Source organism: Sinocyclocheilus grahami, unplaced genomic scaffold (genome assembly GCF_001515645.1).
Source record: "Sinocyclocheilus grahami isolate Dianchi unplaced genomic scaffold, SAMN03320097.WGS_v1.1 scaffold34.1, whole genome shotgun sequence".
Lineage (NCBI taxonomy): Eukaryota > Metazoa > Chordata > Actinopteri > Cypriniformes > Cyprinidae > Sinocyclocheilus > Sinocyclocheilus grahami.
Window position 1 is genome coordinate 1,787,004 of NW_015505213.1, and position 26,696 is coordinate 1,813,699.

The 26,696-nt window shown below is 37.5% G+C and overlaps 1 protein-coding gene across 1 annotated transcript in view; it reads left to right on the forward strand.

Moving 5' to 3' along the window:
• The window catches only part of kalrnb (kalirin RhoGEF kinase b), an 86,860-nt gene that overhangs the window by 46,015 nt on the left and 14,149 nt on the right, over window positions 1-26,696 (forward strand). Inside the window, exons 17-34 of the mRNA XM_016266868.1 lie at window positions 722-940; window positions 2,411-2,560; window positions 2,900-3,014; window positions 3,135-3,250; window positions 4,266-4,388; window positions 5,375-5,557; window positions 8,663-8,787; window positions 9,059-9,125; window positions 9,314-9,420; window positions 10,123-10,192; window positions 10,504-10,593; window positions 12,016-12,108; window positions 12,220-12,331; window positions 12,801-12,991; window positions 13,122-13,223; window positions 13,947-14,089; window positions 14,296-14,398; window positions 23,136-23,382. Of these exons, the coding sequence (XP_016122354.1) occupies window positions 722-940; window positions 2,411-2,560; window positions 2,900-3,014; window positions 3,135-3,250; window positions 4,266-4,388; window positions 5,375-5,557; window positions 8,663-8,787; window positions 9,059-9,125; window positions 9,314-9,420; window positions 10,123-10,192; window positions 10,504-10,593; window positions 12,016-12,108; window positions 12,220-12,331; window positions 12,801-12,991; window positions 13,122-13,223; window positions 13,947-14,089; window positions 14,296-14,398; window positions 23,136-23,382 (2,356 nt within the window). The remainder of the gene's footprint in view (window positions 1-721; window positions 941-2,410; window positions 2,561-2,899; window positions 3,015-3,134; window positions 3,251-4,265; window positions 4,389-5,374; window positions 5,558-8,662; window positions 8,788-9,058; window positions 9,126-9,313; window positions 9,421-10,122; window positions 10,193-10,503; window positions 10,594-12,015; window positions 12,109-12,219; window positions 12,332-12,800; window positions 12,992-13,121; window positions 13,224-13,946; window positions 14,090-14,295; window positions 14,399-23,135; window positions 23,383-26,696) is intronic.

The following is a 26,696-nucleotide window of genomic DNA, read 5'->3' on the forward strand; positions in this document are numbered from 1 at the left end:
GTTTATATAAAACAGTTTCTTTTTTTCCCCCGGGGGGGGGGGGGGGGGGGTAATAAACACATTTTGTGGAATGTTAGAGAAACATCATCCGTTTTGTTGTTAGCTGTCATAAACAGAAGGTAAATTGGTCTATAGGTTATAAAGTCTCTCTTTATTATATTAATCAAAGAGATGGAATACAAAACAGCTGAGTTGATTTTAAAAGACAGAACAATTACTCAGCACATTTATGAGCAGTAAGAAGCACATTAGCCTGAAATGAGGACTGAGTTTTAATTCAGCAAATTGCTGCGTATAATTCTCGACTAACGACAGCCTCTCTAAATCAAAGGAAGTCAGCGCTGAGTATCTGCCAAAATCTCCCTTCCGCCAAATATATGTTTTAATCATCTACAGCAGCGGTTCTCTAACTTTTCAGGCCAAGTACCACTTTTCATCAAATCAGACCATCCAAGTACGCCAAAACAAATGTGTGAATCAGGCCACTAGTTTTATTCATCCAGCATGTGCTCTTGTGAAAGCATCAGGCTGTGCTTCACCACTGATTGTTTTGGCCTTGAACGGCAGGACGTCTAACTGATCGTGTCTTAATTGCTCCTTTAAGGAGCCCCTCCGTGACCTTACCCGCCTCTCATGTGGTTCTTGTGTACTGGCAGTTAACAAACTTAATTTTAGCACACCTTAAGAATTAAAACGAGCCACTTTTCTCTGCTGTCCACAGTCTCTTCTCCATGCCGACTCCCTGCAGCGCACCCACCAGAGTGCCCTGCAGCTCCAGCAGAGGGCGGAGTTGATGTTGCAGGCGGGTCACTATGACCCAGACGCTGTCCGGGCCTGCGCTGAGACCGTGGCCCTGCACTGGCAGACCCTCATGCTGAAGATGGAGGACAAATTAAAGCTGGTTAATGCCTCTGTGGCCTTCTACAAAACATCTGAACAGGTGAGTTGTAATAGACTATGTGATGGTTACTGTCACTGGCCACAAATACTAGTGGCTGTGATTGTGGTTGAGAATGAGAAATGATGACAGAGTTGCGAATTTGATTTATAGCAGTAGTTCTAAACCACTTGGACATATGCATTTGCAGTTCATATTATGTTTTTTTTTTCAGTGCCTCACGCCATGAGCACTGCATTTTTAAGATGCCCTGTTTTTAAGTAGTTCATTTTTTTAAAAGGGTGGTTTCAAGACCCTTTTACAGTGTACATAGAGTTCTGTCATGACAACTCTCGGAGGGATTGTCATGGTAATGTACATGACAATGTTCATGTATTTGGTCTTAGCGGAATAGATCTGCTACGCTGCTTCTGCTGCTGTACCAAAGTACCAAGACTTGCAACTGCCAATACATCCACAACATGCTGCTGTGAGCATGTAAGAAATACTACTGCTGCACATAATAAAATGAATAACCCCAATAGCATACATGATCACCCTGTAGAAGATCTATACAAGTGGAGCTGGGGAAGGTGAAGGGTTTCTGAAGTGCGCTGCAACTGTTATCATAACCTTTAGCCAAATATTTGAATGTTGAGCAGCGAGCTCATTGGCTACTGATACAGGAGAGAACCAATCAGCTGTGCCATGTGATATTGATATCTTTATGTCATATTGAGTTAGATCTATTGGACTGCGCCATCTAGAGTTGATGCCAGAACTCTGTATTTCACCTTTCAGTCACATTGTGTAACCATAACTTTGAGTAAAATTTTAAGTGCAAGAAAAGCTGAATATTTTATACACTACCATTCAAAAGTTTAAGGTTAGTAAGATTTTTTAAAAATGTTTTAGAAAGAAGTCTCTTATGCTCATCAAGGCTGCATTAATTTGATCAGAAATACAGTAAGAACAGTAATATATTGGTACAATTTAATAAGCTAATTTGCTGCTGAAGTAGCATTTCTTATTATTATCAATGTTAAAAATGGTTTTGCTGCTTAATATTTTTGTGGAAACTGTGATATATTTTTTTCCAGGATTCTGATGAATAGGAAGTTCAAAAGAACAGCATTTATTTAAAATATATTTTTGGTAAAAATCTGAAACGTTCTACTGTCAATTTTGATCAATGTAATGCATCCTTGCTAAATGAGAGTATTCTTCTTCTTTTTTTATCTAATTATGGGACAGTAACCATGCCTTCTTGTCCCTTAACAGAAATGTTAGCTCCCCCTAGTGTCAGTTCCAGAATCTACCGAAAATGCACTCTGTTATCAGATATTTTTGTATTGAATAAATAGTTTAAAAAATGTTTTATTTAATGGCAGAAATTTTATACATGTCCCTTTACTGTCATTACATTGTATATCTATTATATGTTGCCAGTGTATCTGTGACCATTGTAAACAGAACAGAGACTTAAGCTTTGTGGTGCTGCTGTGTGTGTAACATACTGTATGTCTGTCGCAGGTATGTAATGTATTGGAGAGTCTGGAACTGGAGTACAGGAGAGAGGAGGACTGGTGTGGGGGTCATGATAAATTGGGCTCAACGGCAGAGACTGACCACGTCAGCCCTCTCATCAACAAACACCTGGAGCAGAAAGAAGCCTTTCTCAAGGTACACCTTGCTCTCACACACACATACATAAACACACACACAGACTCAAACACCTGCAACAGCTCTCTCACCAATTTGTCCTTTTTATATATATATAAAAAATGCATCTACAGCAAAACAACACATATGTGTCAGATTAAATGGGTCATCACATGGAAAAAATCCTTTTGAAATAAAGAAACCTTTAACAAAATTATTAGTGTGTCTATCAATGTCACTGACCATCTTACATCAGCACTCCTAAAACTCCAGCTGCTATCAATATGGTCAATGATGATTTCACTGTACAGTTGTTTAGATGCACTGATTCTACAAAATGTTTAATTTCTCTGGTTCCAGGCATGTACTTTAGCACGTCGTAATGCGGAGGTCTTTCTTAAATACATCCATCGAAACAATGTGAGCATGCCTGGGGTCGCTACCCACAATCGAGCCACTGAGTCCCAAGTCAAAGGTCAGTTCAGGACTGCTTAAAGCCATTATACCTGCAAAATATATAGTCTTTCTGTATGTGATTGTGCCTGAATGTTTTGTAATTGTTTATTGATCTTGTCTTGTTTCTCCTTATGTATAGCCATTCTGAGTGAGCTGCTACAGAGGGAAAATCGTGTCCTTCATTTCTGGACTATGAAAAAAAGACGTTTAGATCAATGCCAACAGTACGTTCTGTTTGAACGACATGCCAAACAGGTGAGGGAGAGAGCGTTATGCAAGCACAGTTTTTGAAGGATTCGATAATGATGGTGGTTTGGTTTGGTTTTGCCTTCCCTTGTGAAAACGAGCTACACTTTAGAATACATTTAAAAAAAGAACTTATAACAGAAATAATATACTTTAAAAGAACATACGTAAGTGTGAACTGAATGTTATGTTTTCTGACACGTAACTGCATGTTAATTGCAATTAAATTAAAATGTATTATAGTTTAAATTAAAAACAAAAGTTATTTATTATTATTATTATTAATTTTATTATTATCTTATTAGGACTTAATTATATCTTTATGTGTAATTACTTCTATTGTTTTTTAGAAAGGGTAACATGTACTGCTAAATGTATTGAGAAACATTTATGTAAACTAAAATATTTATTGTAATTTCTATTGAAACTTTTATGTCATGTATTTAAATATATTGGTAATTACACATTTGTAATGATGACATTGCAATTTATTTAAAAAAAATTAAATTATAATTATGTGCTTTAGTTTAACTATTTATTCTCCTGGAGTCTGTCATCCTGTGCTGATCCGTCATTTCTCATTGTGTGTGTTTCGTGTCTGCATGTGGTGCAGCTTTAGGCCTGCCTGTCTGTTTTTCCCCCTCGGGGTGGTTTGAGTTTGTTTTTGTTTCATTTTTATTATTAAAATAAATGACCATTTCTCCTGCAATTGAGTCCTTGCTTCATCTCCCCCCACGCACCGTGACAAATTTGACTTCACAAATTGCACTTTTTCATGTGTAGAAACATTGTCAGGAAAGTGCAGTTGAGTTGCCTTTTATTTAATTCAAATATACTTGTAAAATTTGAAATACACTAAAACTGCACATTCAGTATAATTAAGTGCACTTCTTTTTTTTTCAACCCAGCAACCTTTTATATTTAACCAATTAGTCAGCTATTTGTGCAGTAGAAAATATCCAATAAATTGTAAATAAACACATGAAATGGTTTTTACATTTTTAAAACTCTTCTCTCTACACAGGCCATAAACTGGTTACAGGAGACAGGAGAATATTTTCTATCCACACACACATCGCTTGGTGATACCAGTGAAAAAACTCAGGAACTACTAAAAGAGTACGAAGATTTCCGTGTATCCGCAAAGGTAACTACCTCAGTCATTGAGGGCAGTTATTCAATTTTGTCATCATATATTCACTGTCATGTTGTCTTAAAGTGCCCCTATTATGGGTTATGAAAGGTTCATATTTTGGTTTTGGGAGTCCCCAACAACAGGTTGACATGCATGCAAGGTCAAAAAAACACTTTCATTGTCTTATAATTTGCATTTATTTTTACCTTACTTGCTCAACGACTCCCAAATGATTCACTCAAGGATTAATTTTTCCAAACCTCTCCTTTGCGTGATGCTGATCTGCGGTGATTGGTCCGATTGGTCTCATTTTCATTTCATCATGCCTGTAATGCCTGATAAAGCAGTGTTTAGTGCTGCTTTGTGTACAACCATTACTGGGGAAACCGCTATTTTACCGCTCCAGAAGCGGCATCTAATGGCAAAGAATGAATTTGCATTTTCATTCAGACCAACACGAAAAGACCAACAAGTGGGCGGGCAATATGCTAATGTTTCATGTTGACGTCAACATGAAACAGCTTGGGATTCGTTTTTAAAAACGACTCGTTTCAGTGATTCAGAGTCGACTCTTTCTTTTGAGAGACAATAACTTTATACACGGTGCGCTTTCAGATTTAAAACTTTGCAGGATGTTTTCATTCACTTAGAGCTGTGTTACACACTGCATGAAAGGTCATTTTCAAAAATCCATAATAGGGGCACTTTAAACCTTCATGCTTTTGTGGAACATGCAAACAGAATTATTATGAAGAATATCCTGGCCAAAACTTCAGAAATTACCGTAATTACCGTAAACATATCTAAACAACCAAAAGCCTTTTTAGCCTTCATCTAGAGTGAAAAAGTATAGGTCTCAAAAGTGAACTGTCTATCAGTAAGCTTTGTACAAATTTAGACAAACGAATCTATTCACTTACATATATTTATGTATATAAAGTGAACATGCATTTGTCTAAACCTGTATTATATGACCTGATGTTGTTCTCTTCTTCTAGCAAACACAGGAGAAGGTGAAGCTGTTGATCCAGCTGGCTGGTGGTCTGGTTGAGAAAGGGCATGTCCATGTGACCGAGCTCAAGAGGTGGGTTTCTACAGTGGACAGAAGGTACCGAGACTTCTCTATGCAGATGGGTCAGTACCGCTGCAGCTTGGACCGAGCGCTAGGAGTGTGTTCTGAGGTGAGCGGCTGAGAAAAGCCATCCCTTTTTAGGAAATACATCCTGCATTTATTCTTCATTTCATGCATTATTTAATATATTTATGAATCTTTTATATTTATAAATAGAGCCCGACCGATATATCGTTTTGCCGATATGAACATTATATGGCGAATATGCCGCCGATATGATTTTTTTTTTTTTACAGAACATATAAAGCAGATTTCAATTTTTCCTTTTTCTTTGGAGTGGTACAAGCTCTTGGTGCATAAAGAAGATCTGTAAAGTTGCAAAGACCAAAGTCTCAAATCCAAAGATATATTCTTTATAAAAGTTAAGAGTTAACCACACCTACCTAAAACGGCTCATTCTAACACACCCCCACATGTCTATGTCACGATGTGGGAAGATTTGCATAACGCCAGGGGTGTGAAGTAACAAATTACAAATACTCACGTTACAGTAATTAAGTAGTTTTTATCAGTAATTGTACTTTTTTGAGTAGTTTAAAAATTGTGTACTTTTACTTGAGTACATTTTAAGTGATGTATCGGTACTTTTACTCCGCTATTTTCCTCCGTTTGTGGTCGTTACATGCTTATTTTAATTTTATTTTTATCCATCAACGTGATTGGATAGAGAGTAATAGGTCTCGTGACTTTCGTCAAATCAAATTGTGCAGAGAAAACTTTAACCGCTAACTGTTTATCATGGCTGCTGGATGCGCATTCTTCAAGCATCAATTCAGTCGCATCTTCCTCTAACTTAATATGTTAAGGTAAATTTCGGATTCCTGCGTACTAAATGATTTGTATATACGCTTGCCTATCTACAAGGCCTGAAATTTGGTGTGAGGTTGCGGGTATTGCATACAGTGTTAACTCCCACAAGTGCCACGTTCGGTAAATTCCCCACTCACTATAAAACGCTCGATCTGTGGTGGATGAGTAGATACCCCCTGACAATGTAAAGCGCTTTGAGTGCCTAGAAAAGCGCTATATAAATGTAATGAATTATTATTATTATTATCTGCGCTGCCTCGTCTCTCTCTCGCGCGTGCGTTCTGCTGCGGTCACTTGGAGAAGTCCTTGTTGCTTGTTGAACTTGTTGACTTTTGATGAGTTTGAGCGCGTGATGCGCGCTGTGAAAAAGTGTGTTGGAAACACAAATTGAGGACCAAATCTGCACCTTATTGATGACCTGTGGCGTTAATATACTGCATCTGTGCCAGCGCGTGATGCAATAAAACTGCAGCTCATTAACAAATGTTTTTTTTAATTTATTTTTTTATCCATTTTATACAATCCGCCTTCATTTAGCAAGTGCACTCGCGCATAAACAATTTTCAAGTTCAACAATTTTTGTTCCGTTCAGTTGTGGATGCTGCTGATTCACCGAGACCGCCGCGGCTCAGCAAAGAGACATGCGTGTGTGTGTTTTCCTTTGAAAAAGTTTCCCAAGAAATACCTCGCTATTTAATGCATTTTTCCTTACAAATTGTATTATCAGCATAACAATTCGAGTAAATGTGTAAAAGGTATGGCATGAATTTGCCATCCTTCTAGAACAGTGTGCATTTATGTTAAAATTGTAACATAAATTATCAAGTTTAGTTATTTTTATTTCTTTATTGCAAAACGCTAAAACTGGCACCATTTTGGAGAGAAATGGGCTCTCATTTGAACCCATATCATGGTGTGTGATGCTGCACTATGAGTTTTCTAATGGTGTTTGTATTTGCACTGTTCTAAGCATTAATATTTTATGTGCAACTGACTCAGTGGCCTTACATATGATTTTAAATCTATTTTTTCAAACTTTATGATTTAAATGGGGATGATTGTACTGAGAATAACTCTCATCTTTTCTTCAACTGAATACTGTTTCCGTGCTGTTTTGATGTATTTTAAAGAGTTGGCAGTCAAAATTAAAACTGCTGGATGATAGATACTCTTCATTCTTTATGACAAATAAGATAGTGTGAATTACAGAATGTACAACGTTTTTAAAATATATAATACAGCATTTATTATGAGGGGGTAGAATCCACAGCTCAGTACTCACTACTCAATACTCCATCAACTTCGCGCTGTGGATCGCCGGATCGGCTTTCACCGTGGATGAAGCGAGTCCAGCCCGGGGGTCGTCACATGTGGTTACCGTAAGCCCGCCGGCCGCTCCTTCGTCGAATCCGCCAGCCGTTCCTCACTCTAGCCGCAGGCCTCCGCTCACTTAAGGCCGCCATGTGTGACGCTGTGTTTCGTTGTGAAAGCGAAACTACTTTGTTTGGCCTTCCAAAGAGGACACGACTAGAAATCAGTGGTTAAGTTGTATTTACAACACTGTTCCAGAACAGTTCAACCCAAATATTAATTTCCGTCACACACTTCAGGTATTCGGCCAATCACAATGCACTGGATAGCTGGCCAATCAGATCACACCTCGCTTTTCAGACCGATGAGCTTTGTAAAAATCGACGCGTTTCAGAAAGGCGGGGCATAGAGGAGAAACAATAATGTACAGTATGTGGAAAATAATGTGTTTTTTTAACTTTAAACCGCATAAACACATTTCATTACACCAAATACACAAAATAATGTTCTTTTTAGCAGCATCATATGACCCCTTTAAGTTATTTATAATAAGTGAAGTGAAGTTTACTGTTAAGTGCACTGATGTCAGACTCATTTTGAATAATAAAGTTTATTGTTAAATACCCTGCCTCCACTACATACTTAGGCCTATGTTTGTCACATCATTATAAGTGTTTGATCTCCACATTTGAGTTATCATTGCAAAAAATGTGTTTATGTATATATATTCTGTTTATGTAGGCTATAAACTGTATTCTATATACAGTACCAGTCAAAAGTTTGGACACACGAATGGGAAGTGTGTCCAAACTTTTGACTATACTGTATTATAATATAGCCTACACATAAAGAATATCGGCCGATATATCGATATAGGTGTTTTTTTACTCCCTTATATCAGCATCGGCCCCCAAAAAAAACATATCGGTCGGGCTCTAAAATACTGTATATAAAGGTTTATATCCTGAGGAATCAAACCTTTTGCTTAAACACACACTGACATTTTTAGTATTTCCTCTGACTGCTCCAATAGGACAATAAAGATCTAGAGCTGGACATTATCCCAGCCAGCTTGACCCACACTGACCCAGAGGTCAACCTCAACGATCCCGACCATGAGGTTAATGAAGAAAAGAAGAAATCTGCCAGAAAGAAAGAGTGAGTGATGAAATTAACTTTATGACTAAGAGAGATTTTAAATATGACTTAGAATCCTCATAATGAGTGCCAGCTTCCTGTGCACAGGTTAAGCCGATAGTCCCAAACTAAATCACAGCATCAATAGCTTCGTCTTCACACAAAATCCTTTTTAATCTAAATCATTTCCTGAGGAATTAGCTTTGTGTTATGAAGTGCTGTCTCAGGCGTTCTTTGCATTTCAATGTCTGTAATTTGCTGGGCTTTCAGTGGGGCGTTTTGGTCTCTGTAGGTATATTATGGCTGAGCTGCTCCAGACAGAAAGAGCTTATGTACGAGACCTACAGGAGTGTTTGGAGGTGAGAGTGTTTCTTCTGTGTTCTAAGCTTTAGAGATTTTCTTACTGATCTCAGACAGTCATGGCTTTTGATTGCAAGATTCATCCAAGGTTGCATAGTTGCATACTGTACTTTGCCTGAAATGCTGTCTGATTTAAAAGAATTGTGAACTTAGGATGAACTAACCTCCCTTGTGCATTTATGTGCAGACTTTTCTCTGGGAAATGACAAGCGGTTCTGAGATCCCATCTGGAATTGCGAACAAAGAACATGTGATCTTTGGGAATATTCAGGAGATTTATGAATTCCACAACAAGTATGTTTTCAAACAAGCTTTATTATTTCCAGGTTTATGTAGTCACTTTGTCACTTTAAGGGCTCATAAAGCTGTAATTGTGATGGCCTGTGTAAGTATGTGAGTAATCAGTGATGTTTGCCAAGGAGATCTATAATACCTAGAGAAACCTATCCATTAGCATTCCCATTCACCTCAATGGCAGTTGCTTAGCTGACGCATTTCTGCCATATTTAACTCCGTTTTCATCCCCAGCAGTGTTATTATAAAAGTAAAACCATTGAAAATGCTTTTGTTAATTGGAATAAAACTGAAATAAAACAAAAATAAAATAGAAATATTAAAGATGAAATTGACATTTGAAAACTTAAAAAATGAAAATTAGAAAAGTTTCCTTGGCAACCATAATAAAAAAATGAAGGACTAATATTACAAAAATTTTACTCAAAACCAATGCTATATATAAATATTTAAAAAAACATTAAAAAATAAAAATTCCAAAATGCATAACAAATTTACTAAAACTTAAAGTTAAAATAAGAACTGAAAAATAAAAGCTAACTATAATAGCATAGAAGTAACACTGATCTCACACAAGGCCGAATGTTCATGCTGATATACTCAAAATGCTCAAATATTAGTCATTAGCAGCAACAACAGCCTCAGATTTTCTTCAGAAAGTGTTCAGATCTAGTTATGTTTTGCCATTGTTTGTTTTTGCAGCATTTTTCTGAAAGAGCTGGAAAACTATGAGCAGCTTCCAGAAGATGTGGGCCATTGTTTTGTCACATGGGTGAGATACAGATGAATCATCGTCTTTTTGCTCAAATGTTTCTTTGTTTGGAGAACATTGTGATTTCAGTATGGACTAGTCATCATCATTTTACTCCGTATGAATATTTAAAATCCTATGTGGGCTCAGAAAAATAGGAAATTTTCCCACGCTGTATTTTCTTAATCATTATTTAAAACTTGAAAGGTCCAAAATATAAATTCAGCTGTGAAGTATTAATGTTTAAGCAGTAGCTTCTGGTACTCTGGTTCTCTGGTGAGGTTGCCTACATCATAAATAGTGAATGTGTTTATTTTTTCCATGTACTGAAGGCTGATAAATTCCATATGTACGTCACCTACTGCAAAAACAAACCTGACTCCAGTCAGCTCATCCAGGGCCAGGCCGGAAGGTTCTTTGATGTGAGTCGGCTCTCTTTTTCTCTCAGTTCGTTTTGGAGGTTTGTGTGGCGTGGGGTTGAGACGATATGGATGACTCAATAAACGGACAGGGGGCGCCAGATAGCTGCTGTCATCCACCCTTACTACTCCATTCCAAATTAATTAATCCAATTTATATAATTAGTTAGAATTAATCTGAGAATGTTCTGAGTTTTTAAAAATGTGAATACACTGATGTAATAGACCGATAACCCAGGGTGGTAAATAGTTCTTTTTTGGGGGGGATTTAAAGGTCCCCTGAAATGCTTAGAAACACGCAGCGTTACTCTGTATTGACGTCATTTTAACTGAAACAGGAAGACAGGGCGGGACATAACAGGCAGCCCCGCCCCTTTTTAAAATAGCCAATAGCGTTCGTTTATATCACAGCTTGGGCTAGAGCCGTTCAGAGCCATTGAGCTCCGTAAAGCCGCATTTGACAGGGTATGCCAGCCACAATCTCATCCATATTGCTATAAAATATAGCATTCTGTGTAGAATTCAAAAAGCTCCAATACATTTTGTGGTCTGCGCTGCATGTGATCCACTCCGTGCCATCATGTCTCTGGATGCAGAGTGTGTGCGCGGTGCGGTGGTTAGCGTGACACAGCGCGAAACCAGACTTCTTTTTTCCTCAATGGAAAGCATATTTACACTGTTTGAATCATTCCCTGTCCCCTATATAGTGCAGTAGGTGCCATTCACTGTACAGAAAATTCTAATTCTGTGGACAAGTGACCGATTTCAGCCACGGCTTCAGCATCTAATTTATAGTGTAGGGGGCGGGCGCTTCGGATTCTAGAGAGCATTTGATTGGACAGAAAGTTTGATGAGAAGCTGAAGTACGATGTGATGTCAAAAAAATCGTTGAGCCGTTTTGGCGGAAGTGACGAACTGCAAGCTTTGAATGCTTATAATCTTCTAAATGTGAATTTTGTCACTGTTTTGAAGCACACTGCCTTATAGATAACCTTAAGACTAACATATTGATACTAACACCCAAAACATTTATTTCATGGGGACTTTAAAGGGGTCATATGATGCTGCTAAAAAGAACATTATTTTGAGTATTTGGTGTAATGAAATGTGTTTATGTGGTTTAAGGTTCAAAAATCACATTATTTTACACATACTGTACATTATTGTTTCTCCTCCGCCTTTCTGAAACGCGTCGATTTTTACAAAGCTCATCAGTCTGAAAAGCGAGGTGTGCTCTGATTGGCCAGCTATTTTGGGTACTTGTTTTGGGGACAAACCAGCTGGCCAACCAACTAAACACTAGTTTGACTAGTAAGGGAGACCAGCTAGATCAGATGAATAACATTTTAGGCCAGAAAAGGCTGGGTTAACCTATTATTGTTATCATTTATGCAATAAAATGTTATTTCATGCTGTTTCTCACAGGAGATACAGCGGAGACATGGACTGGCCAATTCAATCTCATCGTACCTGATCAAACCCGTTCAGAGAATCACCAAATACCAGCTTTTGCTGAAGGTGGAGACTCAGTGTTTTTGTTCAGTCTTTACCTGATCTGAATCAGTTTGCTGCACTAAATGGTTGTGTTTGTGTCTCTGTGTGTGTTGGTTCAAATGTGTTCGTGAACAGGAGTTGCTGACATGCTGTGAGGAAGGGAAAGGAGAAATAAAGGAGGGTTTGGAGGTGATGCTAAGTGTGCCTAAACGTGCTAATGACGCCATGCATGTCAGCATGCTGGAGGGTGAGCGATAATCACGGCAGCTGTACTGAAAACATAACTGTGTGCAGAAGTGCCTTAAGTCGCAAATAGCTTTTCAAGTATTTTCTTATGAATGATGTCTTGAAAACAGATTATATTTATTTGTTCACAAACGGTTGTTTTTTAACATCATTCATATAATCTGCAAATATTCAACACAAAGTAACAGATTTTTAAAAACTATTTCGACGTTTTTTTTCCGAAATTTTGCCCGATTTTAAAATACAGTTTGAAAAAGAAATACAATTTTGTTTGTTTTTATTTTGTTTTATTTATTATTAACACTCCAATTATTATAAAAAATATTCTTACAATTTATTTATCATTAAATATTTATATTTATTTATTTTGCTTGATGAAGCCAGAATCGGAATTTCAGATAGATGATGAGTTTTTGATATTTTTGCACTTATGCATTTGTTTATCTGTGTAATTGTTGTTCTGGTTTCAGGTTTTGATGAGAACCTGGCTGTACAGGGGGAGTTGATCCTACAGGACACCTTCCAGGTGTGGGACCCCAAATCTCTGATCCGCAAGGGCCGGGACCGACATCTTTTCCTCTTTGAGATCTCTCTCGTTTTCAGTAAAGAGATGAAAGACTCGTCAGGACGCACCAAATATGTTTACAAGAACAAGCTGCTGGTAAGGAGCTCCAGGATGACACGTTGTCAAGGAGTGTAAACATCATCGACAAAATGAGGTCTTTAGTGCCTTTTTCCCACTTTATTAGTAAGACATTAGTGGTAGTGTGAATTCAAATGTGTTTTGACAGACATCAGAGTTAGGAGTCACCGAACACATTGAAGGTGATCCGTGTAAGTTTGCTCTATGGGCCGGCCGGACGCCTACATCTGACAACAAAACGGTTCTCAAGGTAAGATGTGCTTTTTTGTATGTCTGTGTGTATCAGTGTCAGATAAACCCAAGAGCAGAAACATAGTGGCCAATGCTAGGAAGAAATGAATATTTTTACCTTTATGAGGGTACTTTTTAACATGCATTATTGATATTATGACTATTAGAAATTAAAATCATTGCATATGTGATTAATTTAATAGGTTTAACCCTATAAAGCATACGTAAATATTTGATACACTCATTTCTAAGGCCTATAAATTATGAACATGATTAAAACTTTGCTGAAAAACATTTTGTAACTTTTTCTTATACATGTTTTTTGATGTCTGATTGATAGCTTATACTTTTTTAGCAAGTAAAAAGCCTTTAGTATAATTGGAAAAATGTCCACCTTCAGGTTTTAGTACACATGACTTTTTGCTCTGAAATCTTCAGTTTTATAAAGTAAGAATAACTTTTATTTTGTAATATTTCAAGATCAACACTTACTGGACTGCGGCAACTTAGGTTTACTTCCATACAGCATTTTTTTTTTTTAGAAAAATTATTTTAAAATGAGAGCATCAAATATGATAAATTAGGCTTTTTTGAGGAGCCCCATTTCTGATCCTGGTGAACATGATTTGAGCCATTTTACTCACTCGAGTGTGTGCAAGTTTAAATCTGGCTGGTGAAATCGTGTATTTTCTCTACTCTGTCGTCTTCTCTCTCTTTTACCCATCCTCTCATCCACCCAAAGGCCTCCAGTATAGAAGTGAAACAGGAGTGGATCCGGAACATCAGGGAAGTGATTCAGGAGAGAACCATCCACCTGAAGGGGGCGCTAAAGGAGCCCATACACCCTCCCAAAACCCCAGCCAGACAGCGCAGCATCAGCAAGAGGTATTTGCCCTCATCCACCTGCTGTCTTCATCCACCTCTTTTTTTCTCTTCTCAGTTTTGTCTCTAATCTGTATTGAGAGAATCAATACATCTGTACTCCCAAAATGCACAGCTCTTATCACAGTACTTGCTGTTAAGGGTTTTATTATAGATTGTGTATATGATTGCAGTGGAAATCAAATTTCTTGTCATATTTATTCTTTCAGGGAAACGACTGAGGACGCAGACAGCCAGGGTGATGCCAGCAGCCAGCCGGACACAATCTCCATCGCTTCCCGCACCTCCCAGAACACTGTAGACAGTGACAAGGTACAACTACACTACAAACACACAATAATAACAACTCTATGACATCCACTATGTAGACCCTGACACTATATTGCTATTTGGTTTGACTGAGGATTTTTAACAATTTTCCTCAAACATAGAGAAACCCCAAAAGCATTGGTATCAAAGTTAAGCTCAAGAGAGTTATTAATATAACTGAACAACATGCTTTTTTGGTTTTATTTTATTTGGTTGATTCCTTGTTTGTGTATGCAGTAGTGGTGCAACGGATCACAAAACTCACGGTTCGGATCATATTACAGATTTTGAGTCACGGATCGGATCAGCAAAAAAAAAAAAATTTAGTGAAAGCTTACTTTAAGTACTTCTATACCACAGCAAAACTACTAGCTTGAATAAAGTTAGTAATAAAGCAAGAACAATTACAAGCATAGATGAATACAACAAAACACAGTTAAAAATAAAGTCAGTAACAGTAGCATTCAGGTGCAGAAACGTAATAATTAAGTGTAAAATAACACAATAGTGCTCACTGCACAATCATCTTTGTTAGAGCTGTGGTGTTATTTGATTTGCAGACTGTAACAACGTTCGTAGGTCGGGAAGAAGGAGACAGGAACCGGCGAACATTTAACCAGTTTAATAAAATAAACAAACACAAAATGAAAGTAAAGCGGCAGCCCCTCGCGGACGACTGCCGCACACAAAACACAAAATAAAGTCCAGGCCTGGTCCTCTCTCGTCCAACACTGTCGTCACTCCTCCTTTTATCCTTCCGGAGCTCCTCTGTGGGACTCGAGACCGGTGAGTGGTGCAGGTGTCGCGCATTAGCATTTACTCCACCGGCCTCGCTCCGTTCCCATGACTCTCGGCCCCGCCCCTCTCATCACATACGCCCCTCGCAGGCCGGGGGGTACCCATGAGACTGCGCTCTACTTTCCCCCTCCCTCCTCCGGGGGAGCTGATCACGGCGGCTGCGGCGTACCTGGGGGTAAGGACAGACAGACGAGGTGAGAGAAAAGGAGACAGAAGGATGAGGAGAGACGGAAACAAGAGATAATAAATCTTGTTCCGGTTCCCAGACACACTGCCGCTCGGCCCTCCACCAGCTGGGTAAACTCTTCCGCGATGCCTGGTGGCGGCACTGGATAGCCCTCAGGGGACGGCCCGACACTCCTCCGCTGCCTGGTGGATGGCGACGGCTCCTCCAGGTTCGTGCAGCAGGCAGGAGTCCCCCGTTCCCTGCTCCTCCCCATCATGGTGGATGGCAGCAGGCTCCGGCCTCAGGCAAACGGCGGCGACTCCTCTGCTCCCTTAAGGACGGCAGCCGTCCCTCCACATCCCAGGCGGCCGGCAGCGAGTTCGTCCGCCCCCGGCTACTCACTCCAGCCCACCGCCTCGAGCGTCCACGGCGGCACACTGTCGTCGCTCCTCCTTTTATCCTTCCGGAGCTCCTCTGTGGGACTCCAGACCGGTGAGTGGCGCAGGTGTTGCGCATTAGCATTTACTCCACTGGCCTCTCCCATGGCTCTCGGCCCCGCCTCTCGTCACACAGACAGAAACAGGTATTTATTGGCTGCTGTCTCTTTAAGACCAAATGCACGGCCCTAATACCGACAACACATGCGTTTTTTTCTCCACTGTTTACGTTCACTTAAGACATAACCGACTGTGTTTACTAGAATACTTGCCAAAAGGGTATTTTAACATAACTTTGTGTGTATGTGAAAGAGGAATCAATTCGCTGTTCACGCGGTGTCTCTCTCTCTGCGTGTGTGCGCTTTGGGTGTGCGCGGCGGCAGCGGCTGAGCACACAGAAGACAGCACGCAAATTAAAATTGCTTGAATGTGTAAACTGGTAAGACAAAACATGTGCAAATGATAAACTTTAACTCTATGATGGTTAAACTTAACATTTAATCCGCGAATCACATGTGTGCCGAACATGTCTATCTATGATCCGTTGCACTCCGGTTTGCAGGTTTGACTGTGTGAGGATTTTTAAAATTTCTCCTCAAACATAAGAGAAATATGTTGAAAACATATGTGAAAATGTGTGCTTTAAAAGTAATTTCTGTCAAATGGGAGTTACTCCCCCTATGGAAAATCTGACTCTCATACACACATACGTCTGTTAGACACCAAACAAGTTCATCTGTGGTGTGTGTGTGTGTGTGTTTGACTATAGAGTTTGGACATGGGTGTCAGGGTATGTTCTTATGTATATTTTGGTTTTTATTTTAAAAACAAAAAAAGACTTTTATGCTCACCAAGGCTGCATTTATACAATCAAAATATCTCTTTTCTATTTTCTGTGTTCTCTTTCTCTTGTGTAAGTTCATCACTGAGATTTACAGTTTTGCCCAAATTATTTTTGTGTGCAGGATGAGTCATTTTGCTTTCTTTCTTTCACCAACTTTCTTGTGGCCTTGTTTTCGTTATATAATTTTCATCTCTGTCCCACTAAATTTGGTTCTGATTCACTATTATTCCCATCCAGTATGTCAGTGCGGCAAAAACTATATCATCTCTCCTCATCTCTCCCTCTGTCTTTTCTCTGTAATTTTATGATTACTTGCGCCTGCTCTTAACCTCAGGCAAGTCTCTCCGCTCTTGTTTCATTCAACCGTCTAATTACAGCCAAAAAAGCTCTGAGTCAAGAGCTGCTCATGTTTCCTAGAAACACTTTTTCTAACACACACTGCTGCCAGATCAGTTGTTTTGCGGTGTTCATGTGGTTTAAGTCAGGACACGGACTTGTCTCTGTCTCAGATGACACACCTACTGTTCACTGACTGTCTGACACTGTATGTCACATACAAAATGGCAAGTGAAGTAAACTAAGGGTTTATTTGCAATAGTTGTATACTAACATTAATAGCATAAAATTTTTAAAAGACAATGAAACGTTTGCATAAATAAACATGACATTTGAGCACACCTGCATGTACATCCTGCACAGACATAAGCAAATGAGAAGTCTGACAACTGTGATTGGTCACTTTATATGTCAGTCAAACTGTCTAAGTGAGCCTTTTTATAGCCAGAATTAACGTGAATGTGAAGCAGACTTTATGTAGATTTAAAATTTAATTACGCTTTTATGGCCTAACAAAGCAACTCAAGCAATCAAGTGATTAGTCATCCGAGCTGAGTTCTTACAAATTGTAATCCGTTACTGATTCCAAATTACATGACAAAAATTGTAATTAGTAATGTAATCCATTACATTACACATATTAGGTAATATAATCAGGCTACTCTTTGATTACTTTTAGATTACTTTTGACCTAACTCGTTTATCTCATTGATTTAAATAGGATAACCTATTTAAAACCTATTTATACACTGAATTGATATAAAAATACAAAGAGTAAGAAAATATATTCCATTTAATGTAATTAACAACATGAAGTGCATTAAACATTACATTACGTCAAGGTTTCCCAAACTAGAGTTTGTGAGTTTAAAGAAAAACTAATAATTAATTAAATCATAAAAATGCAAAATTTAAATAAGTTTAAAATAACGTCAACCAATTAAAACACTTACTAAAAAAATTTATATTTTATTTGTTTACCTGCATGTCATGTGACCATTAACCAATCAGAGAACTGTGAACATGTAAATGTGATACTTAATTATTAATTTATTACCTTAAAATCTCACGGGGATATCAAATAAGTATATTAGGTAAAAAAAGTTCAGCTGACAAAAAAAGTGTGGGAATGCCTGCATTACATGTAAATAAGAAATTTAAAAAAAATTTGAATTTCTGCATTTAAATATTTGTCATAGTATATACTACATGGTTAAAACCGACTGAGTAATAATTAAAACAAAGTATTTTAAAATATAATTGAATCTAGTACTTAACTTATAAGTTTAAAATAACGTCAACCAATTAAAACACTTACTAAAAAAATGTATATTTTATTTGTTTACCTGCATGTCATGTGACCATTAACCAATCAGAGAACTGTGAACATGTAAATGTGATACTTAATTATTAATTTATTACCTTAAAATCTCACGGGGATATCAAATAAGTATATAAGGTAAAAAAAGTTCAGCTGACAAAAAAAGTGTGGGAATGCCTGCATTACATGTAAATAAGAAATTTAAAAAAAAATTGAATTTCTGCATTTAAATATTTGTCATAGTATATACTACATGGTTAAAACCGACTGAGTAATAATTAAAACAAAGTATTTTAAAATATAATTGAATCTAGTACTTAACTTTTTGGAATCTGATTACATAAACAAGATTACATGTAATCTGTTACTACCCAGCTCTGTTAGTCATATAATTACACATATTATTTTCATTTTTCTGTCTGTCTGGCTCTTTTCTGTTAGCGGTCTGTCTCTTTGGAGTTATTGTACTGCTAGGGCCTTCTTATGTCATTGTGGTTTGAGGTTTGTGTGTTGTTTGTATGTATAGCTGTGTGTGTGTGTGTGGAAGACTCAATGGACATATTAAAATATAGAACTATATATAGGCTTCTCATATTCCCTATTTTTACAGACTAGACATTTCTTGGCTTGTTTGTGTGTCTGGGTAGTGAGGTTTGCCATGCTGTCAGCATTTGTCCAAGAAGTTAGCTAAATTTGACATAACCTCCATTTTTACTCAAAGGTAAAAAAAAAAATAATAATTCAAAAGCGTTTATTTTATTCCAAAAGTAAATAAATAAAAATTAGGAGTAGCTTTAAGGTTTGGTTTGGTTTGGTTTAGTCTTTAGAAAATACAATTATTTTTTAATAAAAACTGTACATGTCTGTAGTTGGGTTTGTGTGTGCGTCTGTTTAGATATATTCTGTTTGACTTAGAGATGACACATCAGTTAGTAATGTTTCTTGTTTTCAAAAATACATGAAATTTATGTGCCTGTGTGTGTGTATCTTCCATATGCTCTGTCTTTATTACATGTGCACACACACACACACTTCTTCTTTCCTAGTGTTTTTCCCATGCTGTCGCAGGGGTTTCAGTATGTCACTTTCCACTTCTTCCAGTCTTTCATATCATTCATCCGGTCCATCCATCTCTTCTTCAATCGACCACGTGGCTGCCGTCCATCTGGGCTATAACACACACACTCACACAAAAACATCTTTGACCTCACTCTTTCCTTGCCCAGTTTGGGGTGTTGCGTCTTCTCATTTCATTTTTCCTTCTCTCTCACTTTTCTGAGTTCTGTTGGAGTCTGTGCTTGTTTTCCTCCACTTTTTCTCAGTCTCTCCCTCTCTCTCCCGCATGGGCAGAACCCTCTCAACACTCAGCTGTGCAGATTTATATGGCAGCTCAATTGTTCTCCGTACATGCTGAGGATGAGTTCAGTCACTAGCGCTGTGTGAGAATCTGGGAGTGAGAACTTTGGTTAGAGCGTTTTCTACCTGACTGTCGGCCAATCAGAAGGCGGATCTGGTTGGCAGACTGACTTCTGGTTGGTTGGATTGGTAATACAGATAGAATCATGCCCAGGTGGAGGAGTTTCAGACTACCCAAGAGAACCAGACCTGTGAGTACACATGTTTCTGATGGGTTTTTGGATATTAGATCATATTGGCTTGTGCTTTTTTTTTGTTAAGGAGTTATGTATTAGTGGTAGTTTTTAAGGAGAAATGTGTCTGTCTCTTTCAATATTATTTGGGATATCGCATAATTGTATTGTTTATTTATGTTTTTAATAATTCATAAAGCAATGTGTTTATTCATTGACTCTCACATGTGTGTTTCCAGTACAATGCCTTAATACCAAGATTGATTTAAATTGCCACTTTTGAAAATGTTTACACAAATAGCTCACCAGTTACAATGCTATAATATCAAAAAGTGATTTAATAATGCTGTTTTTGACAGCAGTGGCTATTTAATCAGCCCAACCAGTAACATCGCCCTCTAATTTAACAAATACTGTAAGTGTTTTCCCCATAATCTTTCTCTAATTATTTCAAGTGTCTCTGCTGACATTTGCACTTTAAATGTAGGAGTGTGCTTGTGGATCTGTCTGCGCTTGTGTGTGTGTGTTTTCTGTCCCCATAAGCATGAGCTCACATTTGGACTGTGTTTTTTGGGTTGCTCAGAAGGGAGTGGCTGTTCATATTCTACTCCATATGTTTGTGTGTGTTTGGCTCGTCAGATCTTTAAAGCTATAACATGCATTATATTATAATTAGTGTCCGAAATAATAACTACACTCCTGTTTTCAAAGCTGAACAATATATAGTATAATGTATAGTATAGTAATTTAAAAATACATTAATTATTTAAAACATATTTAAAATAATCGAAATATATTTATAATTAAAATATATTAAATAAGACTAAATTATTAAAATATATAATATAATGGATAAACCAGTAGACATCATGTAAATATATAAATCAACATTTCTAAATATTTAAATGGATATTAACTACTATATTATGATTGTAAATTACTTTGATAGTCAAAGATATCAAATTGTTACTCTTTTAGTATTATTATTATTATTAGTGACTGATGCAAAACACAGCATATCTGTGTGTCTTCTACTACATTAATTTTACTTGAATTGCACATGTATATTTATAAGTTAGCAGTACAGCTTGACTTTAGTCTGTATGACGTCTCTTGTGAAGAAAGGGAAAGCGTCAGCTAAATGTTCTCATTTTGCACATATGTAATCCTGTCTGATTCTCTGTGGGGGATTATGCTTTCCTCATGGCTGGGATTTCTGTCAGTATGGAATAGTCTGTTCCATATGGCGGGAATTTCTGTCCAGCTGTAAAGAATCAGGGAGGGAAAACACCCTGTGTTCCCTTGAGGAGGGTGTATCTCTCTCCTCCACCCAATCACAAACTCTTTCGTCTCTGCCTCGCTCTTCAGGGATTCTAGAGTTGTAAATCTAGAATTAGAGCCTTTTGTATTTCCATTATAGCTTTGAGAACAGCATTAATTGCACACATAATTACAAACACACTCACACTCATACACAAGCTCTCACAGATGCAGCAAAGACAATTAACACAAAGTCAGATCTTCCAAAAAAACATTTGCATACACATTTAGTCATAGACATTTGTTTTTATATCATGATGTGCACCTCCCACATGATTCAGTAGTTTTTAAATGAAGATGATTGCGATTATCACAGACTAACCCTGACACAACTATTTGGGTGTTTTTTATTTAAATGTATTTACTATTTTAATATATTTTAGAATGTTATTTATTTCTGTGATGGCAAAACTAAATTCTCAGCATCATTACTCCAGTCTTCAGTGTCACGAGATCCTTCGGAAATCATTTTAATATGCTGATTTGAGGCTGATATTCCACATAACTGAATGATTACACTTTTTATATAGTAGTATGGTACTATCATGGTAAATGTCCAAAAAGCCATGACATGTTGTTTTTGGTACATTTCTACTGTGTTTGTATTTAATATGGGAAGAAGGCGAGTTTTGTTTTACCTTCCAGCTGAATGTGTGTTTTGACCCTCAGAACATGGGGAGTTCAGACATAACTACATTCAGGGAGCGCTGCTGTCTAGGGTGGGACGCTGGGTCAGAACAGAACCGGTGCAGACGCCCAGCAGCAGAGTCTGAAGGTTTGATGTATTCAGGAAGCAGGTCAGAGATGGAGGGACCTCCATAGGAGAACAGCTGTTCAGACCTGCCTTTTCCTCTCTTACTCATCCTGTTTCTCTTAGTCTTGAGCTCAGTTTCTGTTTCAGTGGGTGTGTTTGATGAAGATTAGAACATGTCTCTGTGTGTCTGTAAATGTGTGTGTAAGGTGTTGAATTGATTTTCTATCACTGAAGGGTGAGTTTGACTCAGGTGGTGATGTGTATATTTGTTCAGTGAGCTGGTTTCTCTCAGCCTGCCCTGTTTTTCCTTTCTCCTGGGACGGTTTTGTACAGATCTAAAAAACACTTTTTCTGCATGAAATTTTTAGCATGAATGTGTTATGATATTCATCCAAATCATAAAACTTCAATAATGCATTCACAATGCATTTAACATGCACTGTGACGTATTTACGGGTTGAACAGAATGAGGGAAATAATATAGGGTAGGACTTTATATCCACCAGGATTTGCCTGGATCATGAAAAGACTTTTGTGGAGGTTGAGCAATAAGTTTTTAAGTTGTGAGGAATAACATTAGCATTTAATAGTGTGCTGAATAAAAGAATATATTTTTTCTTACTTAGCTCAAACTTTTTACTGGTATCGTACTGGGGTTTCCAAAAAAAGTGAGTTAATTAATTAGGGGGCAAAAACAGTTTTTAACATTGATAATAATCAGCATATTAGAATGATTTGTGAAGGATCTTGTGACACTGAAGACTGGAGTAATGATAATTTTTAAATGTTTTTAAATGTTTTCTTTTTCAGCATACACACTTAAAAATAAAGGTGCTTCAAAAGGTTTTTCAAGCGATGCCATAGAAGAACCATTTTTGGTTCCACAAAGAACCATTAAGTCAAAGGTTCTTTAAAGAACCATCTCTTTCTTACCTTTTTATAATCTGAAGAACCTTCTTTCGCCCCAAAGAACCTTTTGTGAAACAGAAAGGTTCTTCAGATGTTAAAGGTTCTTTTATGGAACCATTTAGACAAAAAGGTTCTTCTTTGGCATCGTGAAGCACCTTTATTTTTAAGAGTGTAGATGCAAACACATAGCTAACACATCCTTTCTTCCGAGATAACAGTAGAGGCTTCTTTAGAAATCTAAAACCTGTATCTCTCTCTCTCTGTAGTTGTCGGGTGGCTGTGAGCAGACTGTGGTTCTGCAGGACTTTGTTTCGGGATCGGTGGGTGAGTTGAGCGTTCAGTCGGGTCAAACCGTCGAGTTGCTGGAGAGGTCTGGAGAGCGGCCCGGCTGGTGTCTGGTGCGGACCACCGAACACTCGCCCCCTCAGGAGGGTCTGGTTCCCAGCAGCACCCTGTCCGTGTCTCACTCCCGCAGTAGTGTTGACATGGACTGCTTTTTACCACCTGCGAAAGGTGAGTCAAACCCACACAAATATTCACCGCCTACAAATCATGTGTCACTTTCTAATGGTTACATTGAACCTCCATCCAAAGCTGCCAATAGCAGTTCAATAGCAAGTGCCACTTGGGGATGTAATATGGAACTGTAATGCAATCAGTTTATTAACAAGTCAATATTTTGATATATTTGTTGAGCAAGTCTTTGTCATTTGGAACAAGATCATTTTTGGTGTATTTCTCCGTATTGGCAGATGCTTTTATCCAAAATGTCTTACATTACATTCAAGGTGTACATAGGTTCATACATTGCCTGGGAATCGAACCCATGACTTTTGCGTTGTTAGCGCCATGCTCTGCTGTTTGAGCTAACACTTTTATAAAATTTCACACTTTTAAGATCATCCTGAGAATTCAGTCAGTTGCAAAACAATTATTTTAATATAATTAAATGTTTTCTATTTGTTTCTTGCTTGCAAAAATAATTTTGTCAGAAATAATAGGTCATCCAAAAATAAAAATTCTGTCCACTAAATTCTGATAATTGCTATTATTAATATAATTAATAATTCAAATGAATTAGATGAAGTATTATTAATTTATTAAAACAATCTATCATAATAAAAAATAGAATACAAAGACTAAAATCAGATTTCTTTTTTCCTGAATAAGTAAAAAAAAAAAAAAAAAAAAAAAAATTGTGGTTACTTTACCTATATTGACACTCCCAGTTTCTGTTAATAATATATTGCAGTTAATAAATATATCAAAAGTTTGGGATCAGCAAGATTTTTTTTTAAATATCTTTTGCTCATCAAGGTTGCATTTATTTGATCAAAACTACAGAAAAAACAGTAATATTGTGAAATATTATTACAATTTAAAATAACAGTTTCTATTTTATTATACTTTAAAATATAATTTATTCATGTGATGCAAAGCTGAATTTTCATCAGCCATAACTTTAGTCTTCGGTGTCACAGGATCCTTTAGAAATCATTCTGATTTATTATCAATATGTTGATTTATTATCAATGTTGGAAATGTCTCGGTTACATACGTAACCCTTGTTACCCGATGGAGGGAATGGAGGCGTTCTGTCATGACGACATTAGGGGATTTACTTGGGAGCCCCAATCCTCTCTGACTTTAAGAGAAAATGCCAATGAAATTTGGCTAGTGGATTTTGCATGCCTGAGCCACTCCCCGTGCATATGGGTATAAATAAGTGCATCCACTCATCAGGTTTTATGCTGAGGAGCCAAGACCTTGTCCCTGGCAACCAGCAATGGTTCGAGGTTGTGGAATGGGGACATAACCTCTCCGTTCCCTCCATCAGGGAACGAGGGTTACATACATAACCAAGACATTCCCTATCTGTTGGTCACTACGAGTTATGTCATGACGAACATTAGGGGTCCATGGAAAGCGCCACAAACTGAACCCCGTCACAACCCTATGGCATTGCAAATGTTGACAAGCAGCCACTGTCTGTCAGACAAATGCCACGCAAAGGTCGTAACCTTCCCACTGTCTCAGCGTAAATTCGCTGACCTTGGTACCTGCAGGGACCAAAGGTGAGTATATCGCTGCTGGTGATCGTTACAACATAACTCTTAGTGACCGACAGATAGGGAACAGTTGTGCTGCTTAATACTTTTTATTCATGAACAAATCCTGAAAAAAATATGAATAAAAAGAACAGCATATTCAAAATAGAAATATTTTCTAACTATGTCTTTACTATCACTTTTTATCAATTTAACACATCCTTGCTGATGTGCCACAATGTTTCATATTTTCACACATAGGTTACCCTAGCAAACTTCGAAGGGGCCCACAACTTAATAATTTAAAATAAGACAACATAAGCATTCAAATATGCATTCAAATATGCTAAAAACAACCACTGCCTTGAATGCATTTTTAAAAGTGTGATTTCTAGACCTGGAAAAGTTGCAATTAATACACTCTTTAAAATCCCTTTGTATCTATTTTTATAATTAATATACATTATCTAGTTAGGCCAATATCCAATATACCAAAACATTTTATAAATTCTATTTTTAGAATACAATATATATAATAAATATTCTTAATCTTCATTTGATAAATCATGAATGACTGGAAAAGTCATGTAAATGTATTAGTTAAAGAGTGAGAACTATGATAAACATTCAGTTCGTAAAACTTGTGGAATCCCTAAAATAATATCGCAACAATGGGAGGTCTTGGAGTAAAAAAAAAATTAAGAACCAATAACCTAGAAACATTGGTTATGCATACTAATATGGCATGTTGAAGCATTGATCAGCAACCATAAACAAATAAGTTTTTTCTCATCTTTTCCTCATCTGGGACATGTTCCACTATGTATTTTCACATTACTCCAGGTGTTTTTGCTTCTCTCACATGTGAATAACAAAGCTGTCCTGCCTATTGAATAGAGCCCAGAATATATCTATTACTATATAAACATTAAACATTATTGTAGGAAATGTCAGGTTGACCCATAGTTATGTGTGCATATCTTAAATGTGTCTGTTATTTGATGCAGAAGATATTTAAGTATAATTTGACTATTTAGTCGTTTGTGTGTGAACCTGGTATCCCCTACATTTTGGATACATTAAGGATAGTAATACTAATAGTTTTTGACCTTGTGGGGATATTTTTTGGTTCTCATGAGGAAACAAGCTTATAAATCACAGAATGATCTCTTTTTTTTTTGCAGAAAGTATTGTGTGAGGGGTAGGTTTAGGAGATAGAAAATAGAGTTTGTACAGTATAAAAACCATTACATTTATGGAATGTCCCCATAAAACATGGAAGCCCAATGTGTGTGTGTGTGTGTGTGTGTGTGTGTGATCTTGAATCCTCTGAAGTGGGGATAAAGTTCTTGTAATATACTGTAGACACACCCTCTCGAAAATGGGCCACTGCAGCATGCAGACATGGCTGATTTCAGGATTCACACACACACGCGCACACACACACACACACACACACATGAAATACACTCACAATGGTACTTTGTCTTTCCCTGTAACAACATCAAAACTGTTGACTCCTGTTTCTCCAGTCTTGTGTGAAGAGAGATTTTTATTTTTGCATATTGGTTTAGCAGACCTCAATGTGAATTCAGTGGAACCTTCCTTTATCCCTTTTGAATGTGTGTGTGTGTGTGTGTGTGTGTGTGTCTCTGTGGCCCCTGGCCCCGCCCCCTTGTCCCTCCCCTTTATTGTGAAGAGTAGCGCTGAACTTCTAGCTGAGCTTCAGTATTGAAGCGGACAGAGCCAAAGCGTCCTTCACCTCCCAATACGTACTTC